This window comes from Prionailurus viverrinus, chromosome E1 (genome assembly GCF_022837055.1).
Source record: "Prionailurus viverrinus isolate Anna chromosome E1, UM_Priviv_1.0, whole genome shotgun sequence".
Classification (NCBI taxonomy): domain Eukaryota; kingdom Metazoa; phylum Chordata; class Mammalia; order Carnivora; family Felidae; genus Prionailurus; species Prionailurus viverrinus.
The window spans coordinates 1,734,490-1,755,062 of NC_062574.1; the positions used below are offsets into that span (position 1 = coordinate 1,734,490).

The 20,573-nt window shown below is 58.3% G+C and overlaps 4 protein-coding genes across 7 annotated transcripts; 2 read left to right on the top strand and 2 right to left on the bottom strand.

Annotated features, from left to right (window-relative positions):
* The first annotated feature begins 192 nt into the window (after nucleotides 1–192).
* On the top strand, nucleotides 193–2,950 carry PFN1 (profilin 1). The gene is made up of 3 exons (XM_047831959.1): nucleotides 193–498; nucleotides 1,956–2,148; nucleotides 2,761–2,950. The coding sequence occupies exons 1-3, from the start codon at nucleotides 367–369 to the stop codon at nucleotides 2,856–2,858; spliced, it is 423 nt and encodes a 140-aa protein (XP_047687915.1). The 5' UTR covers nucleotides 193–366; the 3' UTR covers nucleotides 2,859–2,950.
* A 661-nt stretch (nucleotides 2,951–3,611) lies between these two features.
* On the bottom strand, nucleotides 3,612–8,149 carry RNF167 (ring finger protein 167). 4 transcript variants are annotated; one of them, XM_047831942.1, is made up of 10 exons: nucleotides 7,955–8,145; nucleotides 7,325–7,822; nucleotides 7,162–7,242; nucleotides 5,814–5,939; nucleotides 5,609–5,696; nucleotides 5,340–5,430; nucleotides 5,045–5,150; nucleotides 4,695–4,902; nucleotides 4,212–4,292; nucleotides 3,612–4,113 (listed from the first exon to the last, which is right to left on the bottom strand). In XM_047831942.1, the coding sequence occupies exons 2-10, from the start codon at nucleotides 7,406–7,408 to the stop codon at nucleotides 3,812–3,814; spliced, it is 1,167 nt and encodes a 388-aa protein (XP_047687898.1). In that variant the 5' UTR covers nucleotides 7,409–7,822; nucleotides 7,955–8,145; the 3' UTR covers nucleotides 3,612–3,811. The 4 variants fall into 4 exon arrangements, with proteins under 4 accessions (XP_047687898.1, XP_047687899.1, XP_047687900.1 ...); XM_047831943.1 differs by having other exon boundaries at nucleotides 4,809–4,902; nucleotides 7,955–8,133; XM_047831944.1 differs by lacking the exon at nucleotides 5,814–5,939 and having other exon boundaries at nucleotides 7,955–8,149.
* A 146-nt stretch (nucleotides 8,150–8,295) lies between these two features.
* On the top strand, nucleotides 8,296–11,042 carry SLC25A11 (solute carrier family 25 member 11). The gene is made up of 8 exons (XM_047831946.1): nucleotides 8,296–8,534; nucleotides 9,102–9,254; nucleotides 9,340–9,546; nucleotides 9,734–9,824; nucleotides 9,915–10,005; nucleotides 10,090–10,189; nucleotides 10,270–10,321; nucleotides 10,428–11,042. The coding sequence occupies exons 1-8, from the start codon at nucleotides 8,440–8,442 to the stop codon at nucleotides 10,581–10,583; spliced, it is 945 nt and encodes a 314-aa protein (XP_047687902.1). The 5' UTR covers nucleotides 8,296–8,439; the 3' UTR covers nucleotides 10,584–11,042.
* A 905-nt stretch (nucleotides 11,043–11,947) lies between these two features.
* GP1BA (glycoprotein Ib platelet subunit alpha) lies at nucleotides 11,948–15,560 on the bottom strand. The gene is made up of 4 exons (XM_047833294.1): nucleotides 15,403–15,560; nucleotides 13,924–15,167; nucleotides 13,397–13,499; nucleotides 11,948–11,980 (listed from the first exon to the last, which is right to left on the bottom strand). Exons 2-4 carry the CDS (start codon nucleotides 15,159–15,161, stop codon nucleotides 11,948–11,950), a joined length of 1,374 nt encoding a protein of 457 aa, XP_047689250.1. The 5' UTR covers nucleotides 15,162–15,167; nucleotides 15,403–15,560.
* Nucleotides 15,561–20,573: the final 5,013 nt, after the last annotated feature.

Consider the following 20,573-nt stretch of genomic DNA (forward strand, 5'->3'; position numbering starts at 1 on the left):
TCCCCTGCCACCGCCCCCCCCCCCATCCTTTTACATAGCTTTCCACCCAACTCTGCAAATTTTGCAATAGGGGGAGGGATTTTTAAAATTGCATTTGCAAAGTTCGGTCTCTGGGCAGGCGAGGGGGGGAGGGAGGGAACGGGGAGCAGGCCCCGCCCCTGCCGCCCTTTGCAAATAAAAATCTAGGGGGGGGGGGGAGGAGCAGGAAGTGGCGGTGCGAGGGCTGCTGCACAGCTAGCAGAGCCGCGGTCCGGACGGCAGCGCGTGCCCCGAGCTCTCCACCTCCCCCCGCCCGCCAGCCCGAGGCCCCCGAGCCCAGCCCGCGGCCCCAGCAGCAGCGCCCAGAGCAGCCCCAGCAGCAGCGCCATGGCCGGGTGGAACGCCTACATCGACAACCTCATGGCGGACGGGACCTGTCAGGACGCGGCCATCGTGGGCTACAAGGACTCGCCCTCCGTCTGGGCCGCCGTCCCCGGGAAAACCTTCGTCAACATCACGGTAGTGCGACGCCCGCGCGCCCCGGGGCACCGGCCGGCCCGGACCCGGAGGGAGGGACTGGGGTGGGGGCGGGCGCGGTCCGGGGAGGACGGCGCAGGGCCGCCACCGGGTCCTGGCCCCGGACACGGCGCGGATGGCGGTTGCACGTGAGCGGGCCCTCCGCTGCCCCCCGAGCCCTACGCCCCGGGGCGGCGGCGCCCGTGCCTCCCGCCGCCCCGCTCCCCGCGACGGGGCGTTACATCCGGGGCACAGGGCGGGGAGGGGCGCGCCGCCCGGTGCCGAGGCCCACTTCCGCCTCGTCTAGGGCGGGGCGGGCTCCGCCGGGGCCGGGGACCGGCCAGGCGCCTGGGGACCCCCGGCCCCCTTCCGGCGGCCGGCTCTCGCCCCGCCACCTTTGTTCCTCCCGCCGCGGGAGGGAGCCCCGGGCGCGTGGCCTGGGTCGCACGCCGGTCCCCGGGGCTCCCCGCCCTCCCGGCTCCGTTAGAGAGGGCGAGGCCGCCACACGCCCCCCCCCCCCCCCCACGGGTCGGCACGCCGTGCCCCGCATTCCTGGGAGGCCCGTCCCGGAAGTCCCCTCGCCCTCCCTTCCCGCCATCCGGCGGGGCCCGGAGCGGGGGAACTTTGTGGGAAGTTGTAGGGCAGCGTGAGCTGAGGAATGAGGGATGACTCCTGCTGTCCCCATCACCACCTCCCCTGTCCACACTGCCCGGAAGTGGGGAGGGGGAGCGGAAGTTCGGGAGGGGGGAAGGGGATTTCCGGGCGGGAGGGGACCGGATGTGGGGGTTTGGGGGGTTAGGGGGAGGGGGGAGAAAGGTTCCCTGGGGTAGTGGACCCGAGGGCTGGGTTTGCGGGTGTAGCCCTGGGCCCCCTTCAGAAGTTTTCCAACTTTCCCGGAAGGCCCCCAGGGCTCTGCTTCCTCATCTTGGGGCACAGATACCTGGACCTACCCTAAGTCACTTGGAGACCCAGGCGTCCGGGCCCCTAACAACTCCTGCAGAACCTTTGACCAAATAAGGGCAAAGTTGCTTCTCCTGCTTCGCCCGCCCCCTCCCTTCCCCTCTGAGCTTCTGCTTTTCCTGAAGGAGAGTTCTGTGCATCCAAAGGCTCCCCATTCCATTCCACTCCACTCCTTTCCCTGGATTTTGGCCCCCTTTATTTCCTGGATTTGCTTTCCCTATTAAATGAGATCGAAATTTCCAGAGGAATATGTAGTCCCTTCCTAGGACCATTTTCTGGGTTTGAGGACCATGATCTTTTTGTGCACGAACTTTCAACAGCCCTTTTAAGGGTTTTTCAAATTTCTTAGATGTGCACAAAGCAGGTAACCTGTCCTCCTCGCTCGGGGGTGGGGGAGGGGTTCTAGCTTCCCCCTAGAAGTCGGGGGCAGGTGGGTCCTTGGAGAAGAGGGTGGGAACCTCCGTGTACTAACTTTGATGGGCGCTTCGTTCCCCTTCCAGCCAGCTGAGGTTGGTGTCCTGGTTGGCAAAGACCGGTCAAGTTTTTTCGTGAACGGGCTGACACTTGGGGGCCAGAAATGCTCTGTTATCCGGGACTCGCTGCTGCAGGACGGGGAATTTACCATGGATCTCCGTACCAAGAGCACCGGCGGAGCTCCCACCTTCAACATCACTGTCACCATGACTGCCAAGAGTGAGTTTCTCTTAATCTCTCCTGCTCCAAGATCCCCAGTGTACCTCCTGGTCGTCTTTTGGGTTCTTTTTCTGTGTGGTTCCCCCCCCAGTACAAAGGGATCCTAACAGCCTGCTGGATGCTGGGACGCCGGATAGTCCCTCCGGTTGTGTCTCAGTTCCTCATCTTGTAATATAAAGAGTTGAACTGTGTTACCTCTTCAGTTCCTTCCTGCCCTGAGACTTTCAGAGGAAAAACTCCGTTTTCTTGGAAGAGGTAGACTGGTGGTCAGAAGTTGGCACTTAAACTGGGTCTTTTGAATTCTTTTGTTAAAACCTGGAGGTGGCGGGCCCAACCCTGGTTATTTGTAGCCTGAACCAGAGTCCGCGGTATGCAGGCTTTTGGCCCCTAAATTTTAGCTTGTTCCTCTCCAGCTTTAAGCTTGATTTCCCCCTCCTGAAAAGCCCTATTGTTTCAGGGTGACTGACAGCCTGCCTGTGTGGGGGGGTGGGGGGGCGGGTGGGAAAGAGGAGGTTGGGTTACAGCCCCCAGGGCTGGACAGCTGCTGAACAGCTGGCGGGGGGGGGTGGAATCGGGACACCTGGGTTCTAGCCTCCTTTCTCTTTCCTCCAGCGCTAGTCCTGCTGATGGGCAAAGAAGGTGTCCACGGCGGGATGATCAACAAGAAATGTTATGAAATGGCCTCCCACCTGCGGCGTTCCCAGTACTGACCTCGTCCACCCCTCCCCCCCACCACCCCCACTGCTTTTGCACCCCTCTCCTTCCCATACACACACGTACACCATTTTTATTTTTTGGGCCATTACCCCACACCCCTTGTTGCTGCCAAAACCACATGGGCTGGGGGCTGGGGCTGGATGGACAGACACCTCCCCCTCCCTGTACCCCTCCTGTGTGTGGTTGGAAAACTTTTTTGTTTTTTGTTTTTTTTTTTTTTTTCTGAATAAAAAAGATTCTACTAACAAGGTGCTGTGTGGTTTGGCCTGGGTGTCAGGATGGACTGTCCCCATGACCTGCCTCCTTTATCTTGGCTTTGGGTTAGAAGGGGGTTGAGGGCATTACAACCCCCTTTATCTTGGCTTTGGGTCAGAAGGGGGTTGAGTCTAGAAATTTGAGCTTCCTTGCGCCTGGGCCAGGCCTAAGCACCTGCCTCTAGCCTACCTGGTCAGGTGGCCCAGCCCTTCCACAGTGGCACTTCCTAGCTGAATTGGGAGATAATGGAAAAGAGCCAGTCCGTCCCAGAGAATGGGTCCAGGCCTGCGGGCAAGGCAGGGCCAGTTGAGTCATCCTAGTGTGGGTGGGGCTCCCCCTCTCTGAGTCACAGTAAATGCCTGCTGGGGCTGTCCCCATGGCTACAGGTTATTCTCCAGGCACAACCCCTGCCCCTTTATGGCAAAAAAAGGAGGGGGGCAGTTACCCCCAAGGATAAGGCGTTCACCTATGTGAGAACGAGCTCACTCTTCCTCAGTTCACAAAAACTGTTTTATTAACCCCGAAAACGAAGACCCAGTCCCTCTACACCCTCAACCCCTTCAAAAGGATGGGGTTGGGCAAGGGAGAAACCTGGGGTGGACATGTCCCCTGTCCCTCAAGCCAGGAAACCGGAGGGAGGAAAAGGGGCTGTGCAAATAGGTCTGGGGGGGCGGGGGGGGCAAGGGGATTATTAGACCAGCACGGCAGCTGAAGAGGAGGGAGCAGGCGGGGGATCTGCTGGAGATCCAGGGAAGGCCAGAGGGGTTGGAGCCAGGGAGCCGAAGGAGGTGGGAGGTGTGGGGCTGGAGCCCAGAAGCGGGGTCCGTTCTGAGACAGGTTGGTCCCCTGGCTCCCCTTCTTCATCACCCTCTGGCCCCTGAGTTTCGTCCTCCTGTTCCTCGTCCCCAGGACCCCGATGGACAGGCTGCTTGCAGATGGGGCAGGTCTTCCGGGTCTGGGTGAGCCAGGGGTCCACACAGCGGCTGTGGTAGGCTGCAAGAGGCACGGGGTGGGGTGGTGGGGGGAAGGGGTGAGGCACTGGCGCCTGTGGGGAGGCCTGGGGGCCCGGGCACAGGGAGTGGAGGCCTCACCATGAGCACAGGGGAGCACCCTCAGCCTGTCCCCGTCCTCATACTCGTCCAGGCAGATGGCACAGACGTCATACTGGTCTCCTGCGGGGAGGAAGGGAGTCCTCCCGCTGAGCCACCCTGAGCCAGCAGAAGAGCTGAGAAAGGGCAGGGTGAGGCCACAGGAGGGCACGAGGAATCAGGGGTTCGAAGGGAGGAGCAAAGAGAAGCAGAGGTAAGAAGGGAAGTGGGTTTCTTAGGGGGAGGAGCGGAGGGGGGGGGGCAGGGCTCTGAATACAACCTTATATGGGCACTGGCGGCTCCAGGACCCAGAGACCCAGCCCCCCTCACCTGTGTCTTCCTCGGCCCAGCTCCTCCCCACTCCTGCCACGTCTCTGCTCTCTCCACCTCCCCTACAGGCAAGGTCAGTCCTCCATTCGTCCCCCAACTCTTCCATTTGATCACCCGTGCTTTCCACCGCCTGCCCTATTCCCGTCCTGTCCTCACCGGCCATGTGGACAGAGCGAAGGAAGGGTGGCATCTCTGCCCCTGGTCTCTTGAGCTCAAACTCCTTTGGAACCATCTGGGAGAAAGGCCCCGTCTCCCCCTTGTGCCCCTCACCCTTCTGATAGTCATGTGTGGGAATCTGTTTCAGCTGCTCTTTGGTCAGTCGATTCCGCTGGAGCCGTTTCCGGTGCTGGACACAACGGACTATCTGGGGAGGGGGGGAGCGGACGGATCCACTTTAGGGAGCAAGACCGGGCCAACCCAGCACAAACCACCGCCACCTCCCGACCTAGATCCCGTCTGGCTTTAGAGGCCTCCAGCCCTCCCACCGCACTGCCCAGGCTACTCACCATCACTGCTCCCATGGCCAAAACCAGCAGCCCCACGATCCCTGTAAAAGGGATGAGGTAGTAGCCCAAAGGGAAGCTGTTGTCTGGGACCAGCAGCACCCGAGCCCTGAGAAAGGAAGACCGGTATCAGAGGAGCAGGAAAGACAAGGAAGAGGCACAGGGTGGTGCTGGGTGAGGCCCACAGACGGGGAAGGCGTGAGAAAAAAGTCCAGAGGCAGCATATGAAGGGCCCCGGGGCCTGGCCTCCAGGGTGGCGTGGAAAGACGGGGGCAGCGGGAAGGAGGGCACGTCCTACCCCTTCTCGTAGACGAAGAGGGTGCGCAGGTACTCGGAGCTCCTCTCCCCGATAAACACAGACGGGATCCAGATCTGCTGCTGGATTTCCTCTGCAGGGATCAGTGCGTCACCCCGGGGACCCGGTCCTCCCCTCGCATCCCCTGCTAACACTGCTAACGCGGTGGCTCTTTCGCTCCATCCCGCCCAAAGGACTGACTCGTTTTCTCCAAGCTCTCAGCGCCCCCACCATCTCAGCCTCAGCCCGGCCGTCCACACCCCCGACCTCACCGCTGTTCCACACCATGTTCAGAAGCTCGTTGGAGTTCACGTTGTGCACCACAGCTGCACCGTACCCTGCCTTCTGAGCATTGAGGACCTAGGGAGACAAGGCACGGGATGGGGTGTAAGGGACCGTCGCGGCCCTCGCCTCCCTCCACTCCCGGCGCCTTTTGTCACCCTCCGCTTCCCAGCCCCCCACTCCACATTCAGCAACCTTGAGGTCAAAGTTGCAGTCGAATCTTCGAAGCAGTGCAATAAAGACTGACCCGTTGACCGGGGCTGGGGGCGGTGGGGCAATGGGGCTGCAGGCATTGGCCGGGTGAGCCTCCACAAGGAAGCCCTGGGGAAGGGAAGCAAACAGCAGTTGGGTTTCACCTGCTTGGGGTCCGCTCCCCACAAGGGCCCACCAAGCACACTGGCTCCCTCGTGCTGCACATACCCTGCCCCTCACTTTTCGTTTGTGGGGTGGGGGCGCCCCGCCTGAGTCAGGTACATCAAACAGCATCTCGTGACCAGACCTCCCACCACCTCTCTCCCTGCACCGGATGGGCTTACGCCCCACACTCTGTGCTGATTCAAACCCTGCCACCTTCCAGGCTCCCACATTATAAACCAATTCTCCACTCATCCACGTCCCTTTCTCTCAAGCTCCACTTCACATCTCCTTCTGCAGCACAAACTCCTACAGAACATACACCCCTCTGTTAAAAAAAAAAAAAAAAAATCCCCAAATCGAATCCCTTGTGCTAGGCCCCACATCGCCAAACTTGACACCTGACTGAATTACAATTTCAAGCCTCCCCGAGAGAATGGAATCTTAACCGGTCGATCTGGAAATCACTTGGTCAGAATGACAGGTCCTCTGTGGGATGGACCCCTGCCCTCCCTTTAAGAAAAGTATCCTCCCACAATCACCTTTACTGCTAGCCTAACTTACTTGTTCTGCCTTTCCTTGCTTATAAAAAAGCCTTTTTGTTTTGTATACCTCTTCTAAGTCCCGTCTGCTAGCTAGGATGCCGTCCAATTTAGCCAAAATGTTATCTAAAGCGGTCAGACCCTTTAAAAGTCCCACACTTAGACTTTGTTTTTCTGCCTTCATTTATTCAACTATCCATCTTACAAACGACTGGCCCAAAGAAATTCTGGCCGAACGGCAGCCTTCGTGAAATACCCCAAAACTCCTTATCTAACTTCATTCTCACAATAACCCTGGGAAAATATCTCTTACCCCATTTTACAGCGAAACAAACCAAAGGTGCAGAGACATACAACGACTTTGCCCAACCTCATAAAACCTACGAGTGGCTCCTAAGACGCTACTGATAAGCACCACTTCGCCCCGCCTCTTATCTATCTCCGTGTCCATCACAGGGCTCAGAGTTCCAGGAGCCGACTTGGTCTTCTCCCTCCAGATTCTGAATTCCACGCTAGATGTGCTCCTGCACTGAGCTCCTAACCTGCCTGCCTCCTCTCCCACCTCCAGCTTCACGCAAGGGCAAGGCTCCTCCACCCCCACCCAGAAGACAGGATGCAGGGAAACAGACAAAAGGGAAGGAAGTCACCTGAAGTCCCTCTTGGCTCAGGGCAGCCCCAAAGAGCGCTGGCAGGTCTGCAAAGTCCATGCTGGCATTGTGGTCTGAGGTCTGCGCACGAGAGAGTCCATGTTGCCCCTGAGCCTGCAGCCCCGCCCCCCCGTACCCTTCCCCCGCCAGCCCCCGGACTCACCGCTCGAATGAGCCCGCGGGTGGGGGTCGCTCCCCAGAGCACGGCAGCCACAACCACAGGAAGCGGGAAGGCCGCGGGGTGCATGGCAGCGGGAGGGGAGCGGCAGGAGAGGCCGCGTCCCGGTAGCAGGAGCAGCAGCGGAGGTGCGCGCCCTCTCCGCCTCTCCTTCAGGCTCCCAGGGGTCCAACCGCCCCCAGGCCCCGCTTCCCAGCTACATGGGGGCGCGGGGAAGGAACCCCGGGTCCGGGAGTGGGGCAGCCAACCCGTTCGGTGAGGGCGGGGAAGGAGGCACTAAACGTATCCTACTCGGGTACAGGGACAAGCTCGGGAAGGGAGACCAAGGCAAACAGGTGACAGAAAAACTTCTGGGTGGGGGCGCTCGAAGAGGCGGGACTTCCGGACAGGTGGGCTGTCTTCCCAGCTGCTAGAGCAGGGCTTCCGGGAAAGAAAGTCAGGCCGCCTCCAGCACTGGGTGCTCGGGAGGAAGGACTTCCGGTCCTAAAAGGCCGTCGAAAGAAAGGTTAGAGGTAGAGGGAGTGCCTCTGCAGATGCAGGGAGCGTCGAAACCCCAGAAAACCTAATCGCTTCCCCTTCAATGCCCGGGATTTTGGAGGCGCCCGCTTTACAAACCTCTCCACTCCGGCCGCCGCGGCGGCTGCGGTGCCTTCAGGTCTCGCGAGAGTCCTCACCACACCTTCCCTTCCACGAGCTGTGTGCTTGCCGTGTCTATCGCGAGAGACACTTCCTCCCTCCCCTCCTCCCCCAAATCTGGCTTCTCGAGGTCACTTTGTCTCGCGAGATCTCCTGACTATTTCCCCGCGAGTCCAATTCGGTGAAAACTGCGTCTAAGCGATGGCTTCCTAAACCAGCCACACCCCTTCCCGCACCCAGCCTCGAAGCCCCGCCTTCGGCCCCGCCCTCCTCCCGGTCTCCTTTGCGCCGCGCGCCTGCGCCTGCGCCTGCGCCTGCGCCGGCTTCCAGCTGGAGCTGGACCCGAGAGCCGGAGGGGCGTGCGCGCGCGCCCTCGGCCCTGTTGCGCGCGCGGTGTCACCTTGGGCGCGAGTGGGGCCGCGCGCGCGCGCGCAGGACCCGGAGCTGGGGGCCATTGAGTGGCGATGGCGGCGACGGCGAGTCCCGGGGCCGGCGGGATGGACGGAAAGCCCCGCACCTCCCCCAAGTCCGTCAAGTTCCTGTTTGGGGGCCTGGCCGGGTAAGCTCTGGCCCCAGGGATGGGACGGGAGGAGGAAGGGACGGGTGCAAGGAACCGAGCCCGGTTCATCTTTGGGTCTGTTGCGGCGAACGGAGCCGGCTCGGGGTCAGCGCGGCCCCCGGCGTATTGTGAGGTCCTTGATGGGCCGTCAGGACCTCTTCACCCACTGCAGGACCCCTGCTGGTCTGCGTACTGGGTCATTGCTCGGCTTTCCCGGGTTGTGTGGGGTTCCAGGTCATTGCATGGCTCCTGTCGCGCTACGTGAAGTCCCAGGTCATGAATGCCCACCTCCTTTCCCCCGGGGTCGGACTGCTTCCAGTTCCAGGTCACCGCTTGACCCCCTTGACCGGAGCACTTTCATTGCACGGTCCTCGTTGGATCACTGGACTTTTCAGATCTATTGTTCTTGGTCCGAGTAGAAGCTTATGCACATACCCACTAGTCTCCTGAACGCTTAGTTAATCACGTGAGAGGCTTTGCACTTTGTGATCCCTTGTTGCTAGGTTCCAGTGGGCATTGGTAGGTCCAAAACATGCGGCCCTTGACTCTGCTTCTGCCTTCCTCCAGGATGGGAGCCACAGTTTTTGTGCAACCGCTGGATCTGGTGAAGAACCGGATGCAGCTGAGCGGGGAAGGAGCCAAGACACGAGAGTACAAAACCAGCTTCCATGCCCTCACCAGCATCCTGAGGGCAGAAGGGCTGCGGGGCATTTACACTGGGTACTGAGGCCACAGGAGAGGGGGCAGGGTATGGGCTGGCAGCTCCTGGACCTTGGCCTGATGCACTGACTCCTTCACTCCCCAGGCTGTCAGCTGGCCTGCTGCGCCAGGCCACCTACACCACCACCCGCCTTGGCATCTACACGGTGCTGTTTGAGCGCCTCACTGGGGCTGACGGTACACCCCCTGGCTTTCTGCTGAAGGCCCTGATTGGCATGACGGCCGGTGCAACTGGTGCCTTTGTGGGAACACCAGCTGAAGTGGCTCTCATCCGCATGACCGCCGATGGCCGGTGAGTTCCAGGTCAGGTGGCACCCTAGCTCCATTCCTTGGAATCTAAAGTCAGAGGACTGGTTTCTTATCGTTGGTCTGGAGCTGAGCATTGATGTGTTCTGGCCTCCCTTTCTTTGCTCCTGTGGGGCTGGGTGGGGGGGGGGGGGGTGTCTCCTGAGCTCGACCCCTTCCTGTCTTCCCACCAGGCTTCCGCCTGACCAGCGCCGGGGCTACAAAAACGTGTTTAATGCCCTGATTCGAATCGCCCGGGAGGAGGGAGTGCCCACACTGTGGAGGGTGAGTGAAGGGGCCGGAGGCTGGGGCGGGGGGGGGGGGGGGGGGCGGTCACGTCCCCACCGTTTCTGACACACACCACCCCCTCCACAGGGCTGCATCCCTACCATGGCTCGTGCTGTCGTGGTCAACGCGGCCCAGCTCGCCTCCTACTCCCAGTCCAAGCAGTTCTTACTGGACTCAGGTGAGACCCAGAGCTGGGCTCTTGGCCCCTGGCCTGGCCTGGGCCAGCTCTGAGCTGACTGTCACCCCACTCTGCCTCCCCCAGGCTACTTCTCCGACAACATCCTGTGCCATTTCTGCGCCAGCATGATCAGTGGCTTGGTCACCACTGCCGCCTCCATGCCCGTGGACATCGCCAAGACCCGGTGAGCGTGCAGGCCCGGTCCCGGAGGGGGATAGGAGGGCCCGCTTTATGTCTCTCAAGCGCCTGCTTCCTCCTCTCCAGGATCCAGAACATGAGAATGATTGACGGGAAGCCAGAATACAAGAACGGGCTGGTGAGGAAGCTGGGCTGGGGCTCAGGCTAGAGGGTGGTGACGGTGGTGGGGAAGAGGGACACGGCCCTAGAAGCCAGGCCTTAACCCTGCCTGCCTGTCCGTTTAGGACGTGCTGGTGAAGGTTGTCCGCTACGAGGGCTTCTTCAGCCTGTGGAAGGGTTTCACGCCCTACTACGCCCGCCTGGGCCCCCACACTGTCCTCACCTTCATCTTCTTGGAGCAGATGAACAAGGCCTACAAGCGTCTCTTTCTCAGTGGCTGAGGCAGGCAAGGGGCCCAGAGCCGGTGTGCCAGGGCTCCCCTCACCCGCTGCCCCCACAGTCAATGTGCCCCCGGGGGCCTGGACTCCGCTGCCCTGGGCCCCTGTATTTATTTTTCCTCCACGGTCTGGTTCTCTCCTTTGCGGTAAAGGACTTTGGTCTGTCCTACCCCTGCGTCACCTCGCCCTCCCTGTCCCGATCCTCGTGACATCTCTGCCCCTGGCTGTGCCTCAGAGGGAGCTGGGAAACTCCCTGAGGATTTCCGGTCTCCTCTTGGGTGTTAGTTTCAGGGCATGTAGGACAGCAGAGGACCCGCCTTCTCAGTGGGCAAACCAAGGCAGAGCTGAGGGGACAGGAGACGGCAGAAGCCGTTGGGACGGTCATAAGGTCTGCAGTGGGAGGACGTGACCTTTCCTCCACCTCACTGAGGACATGATCAATAAATCGGATTGATGACACCACCCCCAGATCTGGATAGTTGTGAGGGGGGGTGGAGGGGAGGAAGCCGGACGGACGAGGGGAGGTCCCTGGGAAACAAAAACCGGAGTTGCTAAGCAAAGTTGTTAAAAGAAGAGGCGAACGCCGCCGTGTAAAACAGCGTTGTCGTCACAGCAGGTAAGGCAAATGAAAACACGGGTCCTGTCGCCACTAGAGTCAGTCCGAGGATGTCAGAATCACCTCACGTGATTCCTAGGAAGAGCCTCCGGGCTCCCGTGGCTCTTACTGCAGCCCAAAGAGGAGGGAACGAGGAGTCAGTGGGGAAGGCTGACCTGTGGGAAGAGGGTGATTGAAAGAAATCAGCGTGGAGCTGGGGCCCCCAAAGCCTGGAGGCTTGAGGAGATGGGGTGTGTTAGCTAGAATCCTGATCTGAGCCCTACCCTGCGGAGAGTGACTACTTTCCCTGTTTTCTTGAGAAGAAAGATTCCCAGGCGGTGCCTCAAGGAGCCTAAAAACATCCTGGGGCATGAAAGGGCACTGGAAGGTCAACTGGAAGGAAGGCTGGGCAACCTGAGGCCCCGAAGGCTCCTGAGCCAGGCCGGGGGACAGGCAGGCAGCAGGTGGGAACCGTCTCCTTGGCAGAGCCTTGTCCGGAGAAGAGGTGGGGCTCGGCGGTCTGGCGCCCCCGCCGGGCCCTCCCAGTTCTGCCTCTCGCCTTACCCTCTCTGGGCACCTGCTGGCCTGGCCGTGGCGGCCACTCTGAGACACTGGGAGCCTGGAGCTTGTCCTTAGGAGGTTCCAAGTCCAGCGGGGAGGATGGCCCGCGAGCAGGCGGTAAAGGGAGGAGAGCAGCAGACCGTCGCAGGGTAACGCAGGTAGAGCCGGTGAACAGCGGGGCATCTGGCCCAGCCTGGGAGAGAGGCCTGTGCTAGCGGTACTTGGGCTGGACGGGGCAGCGCTCCTGGCCGGCAGGAGAGCAGAGGCTCAGAGGGAGAGTGCTGCAGAGCCGGTGATCTGGAAGTCTGCAACAGCTGGAACACGGGTGGTGAGGCGCCTGTTGCAAGAGGTTCGCTGGGTCAGCGCATAGAAGCCCTTGGCGGCCAAGCTCAAGATTGATGTATCCAGGGAAGCATTCCAGGCAGGAGAGGAGCGCGGTCAGGTTTTCAAGCCGGCGCCATCTGGAGAAGGGGGTCTGGAGCCAGAAAGGCTCAGCTCGCACTCCCATTGTCCGGGCTGCAAGCCCTGGCTTGGGCTGGCGACCCCAGAGGAGAGAAAGCCCGGCTCGGTGCGCTGGGGAAAGGGCAGAGTCGAGAGAAGCAGGGGGGAAGCGGGTTCCGTTTGCCTGTGTTCTAGCTTAGGAGTGGGAGGCTTCGCTGAGACCACTCGGTACAACCCACTAAGGTGGGCACATCACCAGCCCCACTCCCATCCGTGCCTCGGACCTGAGCAGAGCAGGAGGCCCCGCCTTGGCTCCTCGGAGGCCCCAGGCACGGGGGCAGCTCCAGGAAACTTAGGTTTTGAGCTGACACCAGTGCTCGCGGTGGTGAGGGGCTGCCCCCCTGGAGGAGGCAGGGGGCGTGGGTGGCCAGGCTGTTGGGTGAGGAGTGATCCAACTAGGGTGGGGGCAGCGGGGCCTCAGATGGGCTACCGTTTTCCTCTCCAAAGGAAAGGAACTTTTCTTCGTGAAGCTTTTTTTTTTTTTTTTTTAAACACAAATACCTTACAGTGGTAGAAAACTTAGGAAATGCTAAGCAGAGGAAAAGAAAATAAAACCACCGTGTTTATGCTACCCAGGGGTCATCAGGGCTCACGTTTGTTTTTTTTAATGTTTATATTTTGACAGACAGAGACAGAGCGTGAACAGGGGAGGGGCAGAGAGAGAGGGAGACACAGAACCCGAGGCAGGCTCCAGGCTCCTAGCTGTCGGCACAGAGCTCGACGCGGGACTCAAACTCACGAACCGCGATATCGTGAGCTGAGTGTTAACTGATTGAGCCACCCAGGCGCCCCGGGCTCCCATCTCGATATGTCTCTTTCCAGGTCTTTTCAGTACACACGTGTGAGAGTGCCGATTGGTGCATCTCCTTTTTCCTGAAGCGTCCCCAAGGTGATGGCAATAGCCTAGCGGTCTGGGACCCTCCCCCGCCGCAGCGTGGGCAGCCTTGTTCTATGAGCTCCTGGCTCCCGCATCTCACCACCCCCGCGGCTTTGCCGAGGTTGTGCCCGTGCTATGGAGAAGAGGCTTCGGATAAAGGAAAAGTAATTACCCCCCCACCCCCCAAGCTAGATCCCGACAGGAAAGCCGTCACATCACAGCCTCTCAAGGTCCCCACACCCCCCAGCCTCAGAGGCTGTGGCCAGAGTACCTAATGCCCACCGTGCCCAGCAGGTCCTGACCACGACCCAGACTCAGGGCTGAGGGCCGCCGTCCTGCCACCAGAGGCCCCACGCGGCCGTTAGCCCGCACCCACAGGAAGAGGCTGGAGCGGAAAGTGGGCAGTGAGCCTGCAAGGAAAAGGAGCCAGGCGCGGGGCACGGGCACTTGCTTCCCCCTCTGCAGCTCCAGATGCGTGGTGTATGTGGCTGTGGCCGGGGCCTGTGGCGTCACACGGCGGTCCCGGGCCAGTAGCAGGATAAGGACCGCGGAAGCAAACAGAAGCCAGAGGAGACCCAAAACGTAGAGGCCCAGGGGGAGGAGGCAGCACGTGTCCCGGCCGAGGGAAGGGTCGTTTCTGGGGCCGCGGGCATTCTCTCGAGCCACCCCCTGAGCCTCTGGGAGGGTAGTTGTGGCACGTGGCCAGGTCGTAAGGAATGAGGTGGCTTTGGGGGTGGTTAAGAATGTGGTTATTTCAGAGGTGGTTGGGGTGGTGGGGGGTGTGGTGGGCTCCGGGGTGGGGGGGGGGCGTGGTGGTGGGGGGCGTCATGGTGGGGGGCGTGGGGGGCTCCGGGGTGGGGGGGGGCGTGGTGGTGGGGGGCGTCATGGTGGGGGGCGTGGGGGGCTCCGGGGTGGGGGAGGTCGTGGTGGTGGGGGGCGTCATGGTGGGGGGCGTGGGGGGCTCCGCGGTGGGGGGGGGCGTCGTGGGTTCCGGGGTGGTCACGGAGGTATTCTGACTCTCAGTGGACTCTTGGGTAGAAGACAGATAGGGCATCTGGCTGTGTGGATAATCAGCAGACGTTGGGTAGAATGTGGGCCGGTGGGTTGTGCGGGCTCTGGCGTTGGTGGAGAGCGCGGCTGCAGCCGTGGCGAAGGGGTCCTCGTCCTCATACTCGTCGTAGCCTATGTCCGCATCCCCGAGGGTGGGGTAGCCCTTCCCCGGGTAGGTGTAGACGGGTGTGTTGGCCAAGTTGACGCATCGCACGCTTTCCACGTTGGGGGTCATGGCCTTGACGTCTACTCCCTCCTTCCACAAGTAGACGTTATTGGGGTTGTCCTGCAGCCAGCGAGTGAAGTAGAGGATCTCGCAGTCGCAGGACCAGGGGTTGCCGTGCAGGAAGGCGAAGGGCAGGAGGAGGTCCCCAAAGAAGTTCTTCGGGATGGTCCGCAGCCAGTTCCCCTGGAGGTACAGGGTGTCGAGCTCCTCCAGTCCTTCCAGGAGCCCGGGGGGCAGCTCGTTCAACTTGTTGTCGGCCAGGCTGAGCTTCCTCAGCTGAGGGGTGGGCGCCAGGAGCCCGGGCGGCAGCGTCTTCAGCTTGTTGCCGCGCAGGTAGAGCTCGTGGAGTTGGCTCAGGCCGTCCAGGGCACTGTGGGACAGCGAGGTCAGCTCGTTGAAGGATGCGTCGAGGGTGTTGAGCGCCGGCAGGGCCCGTCCCAGCGGGGGCAGGCTTCGCAGCTTGTTGTGGGAGACGTCCAGGGTCTCCAGCGCGGGCAGCGTCCCGTCCATCTGCAGGTGGGTCAGCTGGCTGTGGCTCAGGTGCAGCTGGGCGAGCCGCGTCAGAGGCAGCAGGGAGGCCGTGGAGAAGGTGCCCAGGGGGTTCTCGCCCAGGCGGAGGATGGCCGTGTCGGCCGGCAGGTCGGGAGGCGGCGCCTTGAGCCCCCGGTTGTCACAGTTCACTTCCACCTGGCTGGTCACCTGGGAGACCTCGCAGACGGACTGGGGGCGGGAAGGGCTCGGCAGCAACAGCAGCAACAGGAGGAGAGGCATGGGGGCCTGGCCGGGGAGGGGGGGCGCTTAAGTGGGCTCCAGGCCCCGCCCAGACTCTAGCCCCCCCACCCCCACCCCCAGCCTCTGGGACCCCTGCCCACCGAGCTCCCACACATCCTGTCCCCGCCCCCCCCGCCGCTGCCCTCTCCCACCCTCGCCCCCCAAAGCCTGGACAGCACCACGTCCTCGTCCTCACCCCTCCCTCGGGGCCCCCGTCCCCCAGCCCCCAAGTCCCGCTTACGGGCCAGCGCAAAGACCTCCGAAGGCACAGAGCTGCTGCCACGGTGACTCCGTCCTTCGCTCTTCCAACTCCAGGGAGGGCCTGCTCGGGCGGGTGGCAGGAAGGGCTCGGGGAGGGGGAGGAAACGCCAGCCCGATAGGGACTCCTGTGACCCGGGAGCTGTCTCCCTCCCGGACACAGGCCCTTATCATCTCCTTCCACGGCTGTCCCCCGCGCTCCTTGTGGCTCCGTTCTCCCACCGGGCGGACTGGGACGGGACTCCAACCACCACCTTCGCCCGGCTTTTAAGCCTCTGGCCGCCGCTCACTGCCCCTCACTGTTGTCTTCTTACGGTCGCCAATGTTGACCCTCACCTCCCTCTGCCTTTTCCCCCTGTCTCTAGCATGGTCCCCCCCACCCCACCCCCACCCCACTGGCTCAGTTCTGGCCGAGGTCGCCAGTGCCAGCGCTCTACGCCCACTGGGCGCTTCTCCATTATGATCTTAACGTGTTTTCTGCGACCCACATCGCCACCGTTTCTTCCACTTGGGACTCATGACGCACACTCCTCTTCTCTGGCTGGACTTTCTTTGTAGATTCCTCTTTGGCCCTTCGTGAGAAGTTCATCCCCAGAGTTTGGCCTTTGGCCCTCTCCTTTTCTTTCTTTCTTTCTTTCTTTCTTTTTTTTTTTTGACATTTATTTTTGAGAGGGACAGAGCACAAGTGGGGAGGGGCAGAGAGAGAGAGAGAGGGGGAGACAGAATCCGAAGCAGGCTCCGGGCTCCGAGCTGTCAGCACAGAGCCCGATGCGGGGCTCGAACCCACTAACTGTGGGATCATGATCTGAGCTGAAGTCAGACACTCAACCGGCCGAGCCACCCAGGCGCACGCCCCTCCTCTTGTGCTAAACAAACACCTGGGATCACCCTCGCTCTTTTCCTTGCTTTTCAACCACACCTACACCCCGGTGACTCAAACCTATGTCTAGCCCAGACCCCTCTCCTGAGACCCAAACCCCTAGGTCCCCCTGCCCTTTGGCATCCTTGGATGTCCCACAGGCATTGAAGCTGCGTGCTCAAAACTGAGATACTCCCCCTGTTGTCCAACCCGGCGAATGGTACCACCGTCCACGCGTTTGGCCGCTCAGTACCGACAGATCCCTGATGGCCACCCTGAACCCTTCCCCTCTCATTCCCTGTCCAACCTGTCACCTGGTCACACTCGTTTCAGCTCCTAATCTCTCTGAAATCCACTTTTCCTGTTCCCACCGCCACCATCGCCAGTCCGAGGTACCATTTTCTTTCCACACCCCACTGCAACAGCCTCCCAGCTGGTCTCCCGACTCTGGCCTCCCTTCTGCCCGACCCTCGCTTATCTGGGAAGTTCCAGCCCAGAATTTCTTCCTTTGGACAGCCTTTTAAGACCTCCAAGACTTGGGGTACCCGGCTGGCTCAGTTGGTGGAGCATGTGACTCTCGGTCTCGGGGTCATGAGTTCGAGGCCCACGTTGGGTGTAGAAATTACTTCAGACAAACAGAACAGCAACAACAAAAGCTTCCCAAGACCAAGTTAGGTGCCTATAAGAAAGTCAGCTGCCGTGTCTGTTGGTTCTCTTCCCGATGATGAACATGTCCCACCTACTGTCCCCACGAGGGACATCACGGGCCTGCTCCTGTCTGCTCAGCACCGGTGACACTTGAGCCAGATGCAGTGAATGTCCAGATCTGCCATTTATCTCATTAGCCGGCTGCAAAGAGTACCTGAAACCATGGAGAAAGCAAGGAGTCAAGCAGCAGGAAGTGAGGTGACAAGTTGCAGAGAGAGAGAGACCACGTGTGGAGTAGGGCCCCTGGGGCTGCTGAGCTTGGCTGCATTTGTACAGGTCAGGGGTTTCGTGTAAGCCTCAGAGAACATTCAGGCTGACTTAGAACGAAAGGGAATTTGTTACAAATACATTGGCTCCTCCCCCGGCTGTACCCGGTAAGGGGCTAGAGAACCAGACTTGGAATAGGGCCAGGCTGCGGAACAAGTCTGGTGAGCAAAACTCTGCTCCTGCAGAGTACCGGGGTCACTGGAGCCCGAGCTGCTCGAGCTGCTCCAGCTGCTGATACGGAAACAGCGCAGCCTCCCTGCCCTGACGCGGTACCTACCGCCTTGGGAAGCCAGGGCTGGGTGTGAGGGGGACGGGTCGTAAGCCGGTGGGTGACCCAGCTGCCAGGGAGCCCAGGAAAGCCAACGGCGTTTTCCCAGCTTCTGTAAGAGGAGGCCGCGTCGGCTTCTTCGAAGATGCCTACGTTGAAGGTTTTTGCAGACGTAGAAGCGAGGGATTCATACGCTTTGGCACCTGCTGAAATGATCCAGTGTTTTAGTTTCTTCACATGTTAATGTTCTGATTTTTTTTTTTCTTCTAATCTTGCATCTTTGAATGCCTGGGAGTAACACTAGTTGGCCATTGTGAATTATTCTTTTTTTTTTTTTACGTGTATTTATTATCGAGAGACAGAGTGTGAGCTGGCAAGGGGCAGAGAGAGAGGGAGACACAGAATCCGAAGCAGGCTTCAGGCTCTGAGTTGTCAGCACAGAGCCCGACGCGGGGCTCGAACCCACGAGCCGTGAGATCATGACCTCAGCCGAAGTTGGAAGCTTGACGGACTGAGCCACACAGGTGCCCCTCTTTTAATACAATTCTAGGTTGGCTTGCTCACATTTTATTTAGAATTTTTACATCTAGGGATGCCTGGGTAGGGCTGAGTGGGTCAAGCGTCTGTCTCTCGATAGCAGCTCAGGTCTTTTTTTTTTTTTTTTTTTCCATTTTTGAAAATCTTTTATTTATATTTTTTTATTAAAAATAACATGTTGTCAAATTGGTTTCCATACAACACAGTGCTCATCCCAACAGGTGCCCTCCTCAATGCCCACCACCCACTTTCCCCTCTCCCCCACCCCCCCATCGACCCTCAGTTTGTTCTCTGTATTTAAGAGTCTCTTATGTTTGCCTCCCTCCCTCTCTGTCTGAAACTATTTTTCCCCCTTCCCTTCCCCCATGGTCTTCTGTTCAGTTTCTCAGGATCCACATACAAATGAAAACATATGGTGTCTGTTCTTCTTTGCCTGACTTACTTCACTTAGCATAACACTCTCCAGTTCTATCCACGTTGTGGGAAATGGCATGATTTCATTCTTTCTCATTGCCAAGTAGTATTCCATCGTGTATATAAACCACATCTTTATCCATTCATCGGTTGATGGACACTTGGGCTCTTTCCATAATTTGGCTATTGTTGAAAGTGCTGGTATAAACATTGGGGTACAAGTGCCCCTATGCATCAGTACTCCTGTATCCTTTGGGTAAATTCCTAGCAGTGCTATTGCTGGGCCGTAGGGTAGTTCTATTTTTAATTTTTTGAGGACCCTCCACACTGCTTTCCAGAGTGGCTGCACCAGTTTGCATTCCCACCAACAGTGCAAGAGGGTTCCCGTTTCTCCACATCCTCTCCAGCATCTATAGTCTCCTGATTTGTTCATTTTGGCCACTCTGACTGGCATAAGGTGATATCTCACTGTGGCTTTGATTTGTATTTCCCTGATGAGTGACGTTGAGCATCTTTTCATGTGTCGGTTGGCCATCTGGATGTCTTCTTTGGAGAAGTGTCTATTCATGTCTTCTGCCCATTTCTTCACTGGATTATTTGTTTTTCAGTGTGGAGTTTGGTGAGTTCTTTATAGATGATAGTAGCTCAGGTCTTGAGCTCAGGTTTATGGGTTCAAGCCCTGCATTGGGCATGGAGCCTACTTATAAAATACAAACTTTTACATCTAAGTTAGAAAATAAAAGTGGCCCATAGATTTCTTTTTTTTTTTTAATTTGGTTTAACATTTATTCATTTTTGAGAGAGAGAGAGAGAGAGCATGAACTGGGGAGGGTAGAGAGAGAGGGAGACATAGAATCCAAAGCAGGCTCCAGGCTCCAAGCTGACAGCACAGAGCCGGACGCGGGGCTCGAACTCACAAACCGTGAGATCATGACCTGAGCTGAAGTTGGACGCTTAATCGACTGAGCCCCCTTGAGTTCTGTTTGTTTTGTTTTGTTATCAGAGTTATGCTGCCCTTATAAATTAAGTTAGAAAATGTTATATTCTCTGGATAAGTTAGAGATTATAGGAATTTTCTGTTCAATGCAGGTTAGGTGGACCCATAAAACCATCTGGACCTGATGCCATTTGGGAGATAGCTTCCTGAATACCTTTCCAATTCCTACTATCATTTTTGGTGTGTTGAGGTTTCTTGAGTCAAATTTTGTGATCCTCCCCCCTTAAGTCAGTTCTGATGTTGAGTCAGTTTTGGGAACTGATATTTTCTTTCTTAATATTTTTCTGTAAAGATTTTATCTTTAATCTCTGCATCCAGTGTGGGGCTCAAACACACCACCCCAAGACCAAGAGTCACATACTCCACTGACTGAGTCGGCCAGGTGTCCCAATTAATTGATATTTTCTAATTAAAACATCCATTTCATGTAGCTGTTCAAATGTAGTATCGCAAGTTTGAATGCTTATGCTTTCACCGTTTGTTAAAATCTCCATATCTGTAGTCGTGACCCCTAATGTTTTTTGTATTTTCTTTCTTTTTCTTTTCTCTCTTTCTTCCCACCCCCCATTTTTTTTTTCTTCATCGGACTTGCCAAAGATTAGTCTATTTTATTGGACTAGTCAAATAACCAGATTTATTAGTTTTACTAGTCGACTTCTTTTTTTCCCCCTCTCCCTTTGACGATGAATGTCTACTCCCACCTTTAATAATTCCTCAGGCCTTGAGCTTACTTTCATGTCCCCTTTCTACCTTCTTGAGTTCTTGAAATCTTAGTTCACTTACTTTCAATCTTCCCTGCTTTTTAGGTAAATCCACTTAATTCATACCTTTCATCTGAGTATGGCATCGTGCCATCTAATATATTTTTTTTTTAATTTTTAAAAATGTTTGTTTATTTTTGAGATAGAGAGAGACAGAGATAGAGAGAGAGGGAGACACAGAATCGGAATCAGGCTCCAGGCTCTGAGCAGTCAGCACAGAGCCTGACGTGGGGCTGGAACCCACGAACTGCGAGATCGTGACCTGAGCCGAAGTCAGATGCTCAATCAGCTGAGCCGCCCAGGCGCCCCTGAGGTGCATTTTTAAAGAGCTTTGTGCAGGAAA